The sequence below is a fragment of the Nanorana parkeri genome, unplaced genomic scaffold, assembly GCF_000935625.1.
Source record: "Nanorana parkeri isolate BGI_ZX_2015 unplaced genomic scaffold, ASM93562v1 scaffold1717, whole genome shotgun sequence".
In the NCBI taxonomy this organism is placed as follows: Eukaryota; Metazoa; Chordata; class Amphibia; order Anura; family Dicroglossidae; genus Nanorana; species Nanorana parkeri.
Window position 1 is genome coordinate 95,394 of NW_017307985.1, and position 12,350 is coordinate 107,743.

Here is a 12,350-nt window from a genome sequence, read left to right on the forward strand (position 1 = left end):
TGACTCTGCCAGGCACCCTGGGGCATTTGACCCAAGATGTATTTCTGATCCCTATAATAAGGCTGCGGTGGGGGATTTCTCAGTGTGCCAACTTGGCCAAAACCTATTCCACAGAATAATCGCCATGGCCGCCGCCTCAGCATTTCACCGGCAGATACAGAACAGATGCTGCCACTAGTCGTATCCTCCAGAAGATCCTCTGGTCTAGTAAGTAAGGGTCACAATTCAATGAAAGTGCGACACAGACACAATCCTCCGTGCTCCGGCTCCACTCTCGCTGAACGCCATCTGTTCTCCCCTCGCTCTGTCTCTGCGGAAGAACATTCTCCATGCCTGGCACCGCTACAAAAAACGGGGATGTCCAGCTTCTAATTGGGAGCCACCTGCAGGTCACAAAGCTGTCTTCCTGTCACCGAGCGTCCAGCGATGGCTGCCCGGCGTCCTGGTGCACAGCAGTCCTACAGCGGCACAATGTCTCCTAAATACCTTTTTTTTTTCTTTTTGCAGCCTCCACCATCGCATTCCTCGCCTACGCAAGGATGACATCATCGCCCACCCACTGCCTCCCAGGATGTCCATGTCACGGATCCCAGTGGGATGAAGTATTGCATCATTTCAATGGGGCGCATGCGCATAAACAGGATACAGTCCATATACCCGCCGCACTATATGGTCCATATCCCCGCCGCTGTTCCATCAATATAAAGTGGTGCATCGGATGCGGACGGATGGCCACCGCCAACCCAGATTTCAATCATTGCACTTGAATACCTTCATATTATCATTATTTATTATTATTATCATCATTATTTCTATTATTAATTTTATTGTTACTATTATTATTATTATTGCTGTTATTATTATCATTATTGCTGTTATTTTATTATTATTACTATTATCATTTATTATTATCATTATGTCTACTATTAATTTTATTGTTACTACTATTATTATTATTGCTGTTATTATTATCATTATTGCTGTATTATTATGATTACTCTAATACTGCTATTATTATTACTATTATAATTATACTTTTTAACGCATTTGGAATTCAGATCCCATATTTCTATGTACTACAAGCAAGGAGTTTTTCACCAGACTCCGATCAGTCCTCCATTTTTCCAGTCCCTGCCGATCTGAACGACACTCACTTCAATCTTTAATTAAAAATAAATATCTGGACGGTGAGGTGTACGTGGCGCTTGATTGCTGCATAATACGCCTCATGATCTGCGTGTATTCATCGCTCCGCCGTGACATTGAGCGCGATAATGTTATCCTGCACGGTTTAAATAAGGTGACGGAGAACTGCAGCATAGAGGGGTCCTTCACGCTGGCTGCCATGGTAACAAGGTGCCACATGGGGACCGATCTGACAGCCAGAGAGCAGCAGAACGGCGGAGTTTGCGGAGACGTCACCGGGAGACCTCGCGCTCGGTGTACAATGGGATGATATTTTGGGGTCAGTTTATAGAGATCGGGGAAATGGATGTTCTATGAAGCTGAGAAATTTCATGTTCTTTTTAGTTCAGCGTTTGACCTGAAAAGCTGCAACTCAATACACAGAAAACATGCAGACGGGGCCCCCGATGTTCACTGAGGGGCCCATTTATAACGGATATCTCTGTCACTGCTCTGATAACACTGTGGCCTGTCCCATTCATCAAAATCCGACCAGGGAGGGTAGCTGGTGAAGCCCCCCGGAGTTCCCTTTCCTCAGCGTAGCAGAGAGAGCTCTGTGATTGGAGGAGAGCCAGTCATGTGACTTTAAGCGGGCTCTCCTACCGTGCTTTATAAATGTATGGTGCTTGGGCTGTGCACTTCCTGTACCTAGACACTCCTGATATCAGTGCGCTTCCTGTGTCTGGGCACTCCTGATATCAGTGCGCTTCCTGTGTCTAGACACTCCTGATATCAGTGCGCTTCCTGTGTCTAGACACTCCTGATATCAGTGTGCTTCCTGTGTCTAGACACTCCTGATATCAGTGTGCTTCCTGTGTCTAGACACTCCTGATATCAGTGTGCTTCCTGTGCCTAGACACTCCTGATATCAGTGCACTTCCTGCACCTAGGCCATCCTGATATCAGTGTGCTTCCTGTGTCTAGGCACTCCTGATATCAGTGCGCTTCCTGTGCATTATCAGGCTCCGCCCAGCTGTCATTTCCAGGGCGAACGGCCATCATTCGGCAGGCTGTTCACCACAATTCGGATGTCCCTTCAGCTCAGTCGAGCCGAAGCATATGCCTTTGGCTCGTCTGAGTCACTCGGCCACCTGCGGCTGCTGTAGGGCTATAGTGAGAATATACGGTGGCGGAAGGATCAGCCGCAGCTACAGCTGGATCGTTCGGCTCCTTGGTGAATAACCTCTATATGATTTCTAATGAACACATTCACACCAATTGATGATTCATGTTTCTCTTCCCGGAGTTCGGTTTTAGCTCTTTCTGCCAGTTTGTAGTAGAAAAAAATTGAGGATTCAAGTCCTGTGTGACAGCGCTCTCCTAGGCGTGCGGCTTCAGTTTAGCATGGACCGGGGTGTCAACCACAAGCGTCCTTTCAACCATTGGACCACCTCGACCGCCGCCGTCGTCGCCTGCGCATTCCGTCACCCACCTAACCTCGGACACAGGACTACTTCCCGCACCGCCAGTTTTCTCCACCACCGAAATCCATCTTCAACACAGGACGCGATCGGCGTCCCCCACCCGCCAGCGGACCAGACGCTCCAGCTCCCGGCGGCACCAGCGGGTAGGACTGACATACCCCTAAGCCACTGCAACTCAGCCCAGCAGTCCAGCAGTACGTCCCACACACAGGCATTCGACGGAACTACACCTCGACTATGCAACTCAAGATCCATCACCCAGACCCGGAGGAGACCGTCGGACTTCGCCTCCAACACGAATCCCGTCGTCGATGACTACACTTCTCTAAGAACCTCACGGTGAGTTGATATACGCACTATACACCTCTCAACTTGCCTCTGTTTCACCTGCACCTATTTTGTTTCCTCTCCCCCCCTTGATACTCAATACTCCACGGAGGAGAAATATCAATATACTGCTTCTCGGGCAGCATTAACCCTGCGTGCCCCAGCCCACCTTTTCCCCTTTTCATCTGTCCATCGCCATGGTACCGTGTTTCCCCGAAAAATAAGACACTGTCTTATATTTTTTTGGGCTAAAAAAAACACACTAGGTCTTATTTTCGGGGTAGGTCTTATTTTTTTTTATGTACAACAATCCGCACTTATTCATGTACAACAGTCTACATGTATTCATGTACAAAAATATGGTGATCAGGGGTGCCGTACCTTTCCAAGAGCAATTTGCTAACCAAATCGCTGGCCATAATGAGTGAAGCGCGCTTTCACTATGGATTCCTGACAGGCGGAGTGCATTTGGTATCACTCCGCCTGTGACAGGAGCCGGCGCTATAGAGGAGGCATCGGCTCCCTCCGGTGCCGCCTCGTTTCCTCTAACGCTGGCTTCATGGCACCGCTGATTCTCTCCCGCCTCTCCTGCGGCTCTTCAAGTTCCCCCTTATGCCACCACCGGCCCTGGCAATGGTCACAACTAGGTCTTATTGTCAGGGTAGGTCTTATATTTTAGCAATTCCCAAAAATAGTACTAGGTCTTATTTTCGGGGAAACAGGGTAGTTGCGCCTCAGACTTTGTTTGTTTTTTCTGTATACATGCCAGTTTGTAGTGCCTGCACCATGACAGGTCCCCTTTACATATGACCCCGTGTGTCATACTGGGAGGAGGAGCAACAGGTGACCAGTGAGAGGAATCATTACCTGTGAGATTTTTTTTAATGATAATTTTATCACACATTCCATATGCAGCCTCCGCTTCTTGCATTGTAGTGCCGCACAAGTGATTGTGATTTGCTGTTCCTCCCTCAGCCTATGGGTCAGTCATGACTGGGTCAGAACAATGCACTCCCTCTTAGTCTAAGGGGAATTACGCAGCTCTGTCACAAAGCACAGCCGGACGGTTTGACCAGATTTTCCTCTGCTGCTGCTATGCAGTAAAGTAAGGTCACATCTCTGACCCCCCCAGCTTGGGATTGCACAGTGGAGGGGCGTCCCTTCCTCACCTTTATGGAGCTGGCTTTGTGCACAGGTCATGGTGGAACAGAAAAGGACCTCCACCAAACTGTGACCACAAGGTTGGAAGAGCGCAATTGTCTACGATGTCTTTGTATGGTGTAGTAGTAACAATCCTTCACTGGGAACACCTGAACTCCATCATTTGGTGAGGGGTCCACATACTCGGTGCTGTGTAGTCTGGATGTGATGGTGAGGGGTCCACATACTCATTGCTGTGTAGTCTGGATGTGATGGTGAGGGGTCCACATACTCATTGCTGTGTAGTCTAGATGTGATGGTGAGGGGTCCACATACTCAATGCTGGGTAGTGTAGCTGTGATGGTGAAAGGTCTACATACTGTTGGCCAATTGTGAGCATGGTTCAGCCAGGCTTCGTGTCTTGTGGTTATGGTTTGGTTCCCTCAGCTCCTCCAACCATGTAGAGAGTTAATGGATAAGAATATGTGGACATGTGATCGGTATAAATCGTCTGAGAACAAGCACGGAAGGCCGTGGGTTATCTCCAATTGACCTTGTTATAGCTAAACAATGAGACTGTCTTCTGGAAATCCAAAGTTTGGGTGTCTTCAGAGTCACATAAGTGGGTTTGGTGGGTATCAACGAGGGGAACGTCAGATATCAATCCGCCTCATTCCATAAATGGTCAAAATAGTATGAACATATCCTTCAAAAATGTAACCAATCTTGCACCTTCCATGCCAAGTACTGTATATATGTTTATTGCACATGGGTTGGGCGGTGGTCTGGGTTCTTCTATAATAACACTTCTGACTAGGGATGCACTGACAACGATACTAGTTCTTGTACTCGCCCAAATGCTCTGATACCGGAACATCACCCTCTGACCCCAAGTGCCGAGGGAGCATGGAGCCATCTTCCTTTCCAATCCAGAAGCCGGGCAGTGGGTTATGACCCGCCTCCCGGCTTTCTGATTGACTAGGAAGCCGGCTTCATGTGTTGCTAAGCAGCCTGGCTTCCTAACCAATAAGGAAGCCGGGCGGCACCTCATGACTCGCCTCCAGGCTTCCTGACTGGTCAGGAAGCCAGGCTGCCTAGGAACGAGTGAAGCCGGGAGGCGGATCATGACGTGCCGCCCAGCTTCCTGATTGGCTAGGAAGCCGGCTTCATGTGTTGCTAAGCAGCCTGGCTTCCTAACCAATAAGGAAGCCGGGCGGCACCTCATGACTCGCCTCCAGGCTTCCTGACTGGTCAGGAAGCCAGGCAGCCTCTGAAGCCGGTCTTCTTTCGCTAGAGCACCGGCTTCACAAGCACTCAGAAAACCGGGCGGCACGTCATGACCTGCCACCCGACTTCCTGATAATCGGGACACAATGCAACGGTACTCAGTATCGGCGAGTACCGGGAAAAAAAATATCGGTACTCATACTCGATACCGATAAACCGTTATCGGTGCATCCCTACTTCTGACCATATCGTGTATCTGTGAATTGCAACCGCCAATGGTGCGTTTGCTCCTCATTCCTACCTGGAACGTGCGGGTCTTCCAGTCCGGTGGGGATCTTCCACTGATCAACCTGCAGCTTCAGCGCGTTCACTTCATCAATGTCACCGGGGACCCTGTAAGGACAAACACATTGTCGTGTCACACGCTGACTTGGCAGATTCATGCGCCGCAATCAAAGCCGACAATTCATCATCCTGTTACCGGCACGTATTCTAGGCATGAGCGCCGACACCAACGAGGCGCCAACCAAATCTAATGAAGACCTCGGTGTGTATAATGATGAGAGAAAAAGTTTTAGCATTTTGAGGATCTAAAGTGGACCGACTGGGATTGGTTTCTGTTGGGTCCATGGACAGCTTGTGCTGGACAACCAGCATCCAGCCCAGGATCTACATTTATATAGCTCTGACATATACTGCAGCGCAGTACAGAGAACACTGAGCCACTCACACCAGTCTCTGCACCAGAGGAGCTCACACTCTAATCCCCCCCCCCCCATGGGAACGGACACACTCCGGGTTTGGTTAGAAGGCGATTGACCTTCCCGGGTTGTATCCAGAGGGACCACCATAGGGAGACCATGTGATCTCCATGCTTATGGGCGGGAATGAACGACAAAGCCCCTCAGCCACCACGATGGCCGCTTTCCTCTGCACCGTACCTGAAGATGCCCTCGGTCTGATCTCCGTTCAGTGCCAGCACCTCCTCGGACAGCCGGGTCTGCACCCAGGGAAGCTGCCGCTCCGGGTACTTCTCCTTCTGCATACTCATGATCTCCTGCAAGGAGCTGCCGAACATGGAGGGGCTGAAGACGGCATTGCGGGCGTGCTTGATCTCTTCGATGTTCGGTTTCTTCAGTCCCTGTAACACAAACCAGAGGTCAGAGGTCACATGGACTATCTATGGGTCACGCTGAGAGATTTGTATGGCCGTCATACACTTTACACTACTTCCTGTTGCCAGGGTCACCATACATGGTGCAATCTGACTGTACAATCATCCTTAGGACTACCAAAACCATGTAATATACGGACCCACCTAGACCATCCAATCAAATGGTATCCAATCAGGCACTACGTCCCCAATGGGACACTAGTTCTGGTGACCACCAGGGATTCCCTCAGTTTGGAGGGATTTCCTCTCACTTCCTGTTGTGGCTATTGGACGGGAAGTGAAGGGAACTCTCCCCAATGGGACACTAGTTCTGGTGACCACCAGAGATTCCCTTAGTTTGGAGGGATTTCCTCTCACTTCCTGTTGTTGGACAGGAAGCGAAGGGAACTCTCCCCAATGGGACGCTATTTCTGTTGACCATCAGGGATTCCCTCAGTTTGGAGAGATTTCCTCTCACTTCCTGTTGTGGCTATTGGACAGGAAGTGAACTCTACCCAATGGCACACTAGTTAAGACCAAGAGGAATTTTCCTTTCTTTGGAGGGATTTCTTCTCACTTCCTGTTGTGGCTTTTAGACAGGATGTGAAGGATAATTTCCCCAATGGGGACACAAGCTCTGGTGAACCTGGTGACCATCAGGGATTTACCTCACTTTGAAGGGATTTCGTCTCACTTCCTGTTGAGGCTACTGGACAGGAAGTGAAGGGAACTCTCCCCAATGGTGACACCAGGGAGTTCCCTTTCTTTGGAGGGGTTTCCTCTTACTTTCTGTTGTGGAAATTGAAGGGAAGTCTCCCCCAAGGGGGCACTAGTTCCAGCTACCCTGCTGACCACTAGGGATTCCAATCTCTTTAGAGGGATTTCCCTTAACTTCCTGTCCACACAGGAAGCTAAGGGAAATCTCCTCCTGCTAACCAACACGGATTTCCCTTTCTTTGAATGGATTTTATCTTACTTGCTGTTGTGACTATTGGACAGAAAGTGAAGGGAACTCTCCCCAATGGGACACTAGTTTTGGTGACCCTGCTGACCACCAGGGAGTTCCTTCTCTATGGAGGGTTTTCCTCTCACTTCCTATTGTGTCTATCAGACAGGAAGTGAAGGGAAATCTCCCTAATGGGACACAGATGGCAAAAAAAAAAAAAGAGCTGACGGGGTTATATACGTCCCCTAATCTTTCCAAAACTACAAACAAAACATTTTGGCTTCACTTCTATATAACCCGGCCATACACTGGTAGATTTTGATACGAACGGTCATGAAAACTTGAATCGGAACATTCGATAATGACATCAGAGACTTCATGAACGTCGCTTCCGATGCCACACTGCTACACTCGCCGTGGTCAATATAGCGGCAGTAAGGGGGAAGCTGCTGTCTATGGAGAGAAAGTGGCCCTGTAGAGGGCAGCACTGAGCTTCCCACATTACATGCACCCCGTTCACTCTGTAGCACTTGCTATATAGAAGAAGCAGTAAAAATAAAGTTCCATTTCAGCTGCAGCGATTTTCCCGGAGAAGACCGGCGTCTCCGGACCGGATACCACGGATGTTATCTGGTCCCCGCCCTGCCCTGCAAAAGTGGCCTCTACAACAATGGCATTAGAATGATCATGTTACAGCCGGGGAAGTTTCTTTCCGCCCCACCGTTGGTGACATTCAAACCCGTATTATCCTTTTACAGGATTGCCGAGGTCCCCGCGGACCAGGCAGACTACAGATGCTAAATCCCCGGGATCAGGGATTAAGTCCGATGTAATCCATCGTCGTATTCTTCCTCCGGCAGACAGACACATTAAAGGGAAGAGTCCGAGCGGTAATGCTGGCGAGCGCAGCGCCTAATTAAAATGCTGTGCGAATCCGTAGAAGTGCATTAGCGCGGTCGAGGGGGGGCGGGGGGGGGAGGGAGCAGCGCCGGGGGGTTGCCATGGTAACAAGCCGTGACTGCAGTCCGCTCTCCGGAATCCTTATTAATATCGCTGCTTCTCCGCAGACCTCGCTGCAATAATGTGCACGTTCACTGCAGCAAGAGCCCACGCCCCGTTCACCGGCGCCGCTGCATGGGCACAATGTCACAAAGGGTTAAAGGAACACTTCCCTTTCCTTAAAGTGGACGTACGCCCCATCGCGGGTATTAATGTGCACAGGGCATAGGGGGCACTGGTGAGCATGGGGAGAGGGGGGGGGCATTAGGAAGTGTATGCTTGTGCACAGGGCATAGGGGGCACACCTGAGAATGGGGGGGGCGGCATTAGAAAGGGTATTAATGTGTAGAGGGAGTGGGGGGGCATTGTTGAGCATAGTGAGGCATTATGAAGGGTATCAATGTGCACGGGGCAAGAGTACACTACTGAGCCCGGGGGCACCACGAGACGCTATATGGACAATATGTGGCATGAGGGCACAATAAGAAGCACTAATGAGCATGTGGGCACTATGGGGGCAATGCGGAGTATGAGGGGAATGCGAAGTGGAGGGTTACTATGGAAGGCATAACCAAGTACAGTATGTGGGCACTATGAAAGGGTGAATATGGAGTATGTGGGCCCAGAAGACATGACAGTGGGCCAGGGCTCAGTCAGTACAGACAGACGCGGCCCCGTTGTCCTCTACTCCGGGGTCAGGGCCGGGCCATGTTCGCTCTGCTCAGTGATACAGAAATGAAGTTTCATTAATTGTCTGGTAATGAGAAGAATCCTCCGGGGACATCGCTGGCGGCCAAATGACAATGTAGCGGGAAGCCGTGTACACAGCGCCACCCGTGCCTGACGCACGGGACGACGGCGCCGCTCTGCGCACAGAAATCTCTGACACGTTAACATGAAACTTCTCCAAATGTTTTCACCATCGGAGAATCTAATTTGTGGAAACATTTACAGATTTATAAAGACTTTCCACACATTTCATAATCAAAATTTAGCCACAATTTACTCCCCTCCCCCTCCATGTGCTGTGTCCTTAGACTTTGTTGTCAATCAAAAGCCACAATTGAGAGACCACTGAGGAAGCTACATAACAATAGACTGCTGGGGAGTGCAGCTAGGGATGCACCGATATATCGGCCGCTGGAACATATCGGCCGCAAATGGCACTTTTGGCTAAATGCCGAAAAGTGCAATTTTTGTGCCGATACAGCGGCGCATCCCTGGTTTCCTTCCTCCCCGCTGGGCGCTGCGGGGAGGAGAGAAGTTGTCACAGGCGGCCGAGCGCTGCGGGAGGAGAGCGATGTGAGCGGCCGGCGTCTCTCCTCCCACATCGCTCAGCCTTCTGTCACAGTCTGGCACGGCGGTATGTGGGAGGAGACAGGCAGCGCTGTCACAGGAGGCCGGCCGGCGGTGCAGGGAGGAGTCAGCTGTCAGATCAAGCTCTCCTCCCGCACCGCTCGCTCAGCCTCCTGTGACAGCGTGTCAGATAGAGAGCGAGGTTATAGTAAACACACTCTGACCTCATGTTATAAATGAACAGGAACACTCAGTATAGAGGATTCCTGTTCATTGATAACAGGGGACACAGAAAAAGATATTGAGGACTCTGTGTTCTCAATCTCTTTTTATATTTTAAAAGGGAAATATCAGGGGTCTGTTTAGAGCCCCAATATTTCCCCAAAGCCCCTAAAAATAAAGTAAAAAATAAAAAGAAAATATTAAAACATGTGAAAAAATTAAAATAATAAACTTTTTCGGTTTCGGCCTTGACAATTTTGTTAATTTCGGTTTGGTTTTCGGTTTTGACATTTCCATTTCGGTGCACCTCTAAGTGCAGCCACATCAAGAGACAGCTGATCAGTGTAGCTGCATAACAAGAGACAGCAGGAGGAGTGCAGTCACGGTACAAGAGACCGCTGTGCTGTACAGAGGCAGTGTTCCACACGGGATGACTGCACAGATCTGGAAGATTGCAGGAGAACACACACATGACTCTTGTATTAGGACGATATCTGCTGATCCCGAGTTCAGATTTAAAGTGCCCCCCCCCTGATAGGTCGGTAAGACAATGTAGCTGTCAGATGTTCTTTTCTGTCACCGGGCTCAGGAAAATATTCAATATGAATGTGAAGAGAATGAGCCCGAAATCTACAGAACACGGAACACGGAACACGTCTTATTCCTGGTTATCCTCCAAAACAAATAATGACATCAATATAATGTTATGATATAACAGGGGGAGGGGTCCGGGGGACCTGTAATTCCTCCTTCACTTACCTGAAAAAGGGTTAAGGAAGAGAGAGAGAGAGCGCGAGGGGGAGAGAGAGAGAGTGCAAGGGGGAGAGAGAGCACAAGGGGGAGAGAGCACAAGGGGGAGAGAGCACAAGGGGGAGAGAGCACAAGGGGGAGAGAGCACAAGGGGGAGAGAGCACAAGGGGGAGAGAGCACAAGGGGGAGAGAGCACAAGGGGGAGAGAGCACAAGGGGGAGAGAGCACAAGGGGGAGAGAGCACAAGGGGGAGAGAGCACAAGGGGGAGAGAGCACAAGGGGGAGAGAGCACAAGGGGGAGAGAGCACAAGGGGGAGAGAGCACAAGGGGGAGAGAGCACAAGGGGGAGAGAGCACAAGGGGGAGAGAGCACAAGGGGGAGAGAGCACAAGGGGGAGAGAGCACAAGGGGGAGAGAGCACAAGGGGGAGAGAGCACAAGGGGGAGAGAGCACAAGGGGGAGAGAGCACAAGGGGGAGAGAGCACAAGGGGGAGAGAGCACAAGGGGGAGAGAGCACAAGGGGGAGAGAGCACAAGGGGGAGAGAGCACAAGGGGGAGAGAGCACAAGGGGGAGAGAGCACAAGGGGGAGAGAGCACAAGGGGGAGAGAGCACAAGGGGGAGAGAGCACAAGGGGGAGAGAGCACAAGGGGGAGAGAGCACAAGGGGGAGAGAGCACAAGGGGGAGAGAGCACAAGGGGGAGAGAGAGCACAAGGGGGAGAAAGAGAGTTGGGGGAAGTAAGAAAGAGCCGGTGTAAAGTAGGAGTGAGCCAGAAAGATCGAGAGGAGGTGGAAGTGTCAGAGCATGGGGAGCAGGGAAAGGGGTGTACACAGAAGGGTGTACAGAGGGGTGCACAAGGGTGTGTACAGGGGAGGTGTACAGAGGGGTGCACATGTTACTCACCTTTTTGGCTCCCATCAAGGCGGCTTTCTGGAGCTTCCTGTGGCAGTATTTGGCGTAGGTGCTGATGGCCACCCCTGAAATCAGAAGACAGAGGAGATGATGGTCAGTCGCTGTGACATCAGTAATGGTGGCAGCCTCCTTGTTACCCCCAAACAGCCCATCCCCCCCCATAATACTACAAGAGGAGGGAGAAGGGGTGGTGTTAATGGGAGCAGGCCGGGATTACCGGAGAGCAGAGAGACATGAACTCCTCCTGAACTCTGCAGGTCCCGGGCAGAAGTCAGGAGGAGACAGGATGAGTGTCAGGGGCACTTGGCCCGTCTGTCCCCTGGGGTGTGTCCGGCCCTGACATGAGGTCACATGTTCTATAATGACGGATCCCTATCATATCACCCAGCGAGGACACAAATCCCTCTTGTACCGTACCGTGCTCATCCATCCAATGACATCATCATTAACCCGCGCAGAGCCAGCCTGCTACACAGACCTGTGACATGCTGTATACACTGTATACCCCAAGGAGACCCCAGAGGGACAGACACATAGAGGGCGGTATCAATGTATGCATGGACATCGCTCTGACATATACCGCAGCGCTGTACAGAGGACGCTGAGCCAGTCACATCAGTCTCTGTACAGAGGAGCTTACACTCTAATATCCCGCCCCACAGTCACATCAGTCTCTGTATAGAGGAGCTTACACTCTAATGTCCCCTCCCCCACAGTCACATCAGTCTCTGTACAGAGGAGCTTACACTCTAATGTCCCCTCCCCCACAG

The 12,350-nt window shown here is 50.7% G+C and overlaps 1 protein-coding gene across 1 annotated transcript in view; it reads right to left on the minus strand.

The window, feature by feature from the left end:
• Window positions 1-12,350, minus strand: part of ARHGAP39 (Rho GTPase activating protein 39) — a 122,074-nt gene that overhangs the window by 12,937 nt on the left and 96,787 nt on the right. Inside the window, exons 5-7 of the mRNA XM_018571262.1 lie at window positions 11,572-11,645; window positions 6,245-6,444; window positions 5,605-5,696 (exon numbers count right to left, since the gene is read on the minus strand). Coding sequence (XP_018426764.1) covers window positions 5,605-5,696; window positions 6,245-6,444; window positions 11,572-11,645 — 366 coding nt within the window. The remainder of the gene's footprint in view (window positions 1-5,604; window positions 5,697-6,244; window positions 6,445-11,571; window positions 11,646-12,350) is intronic.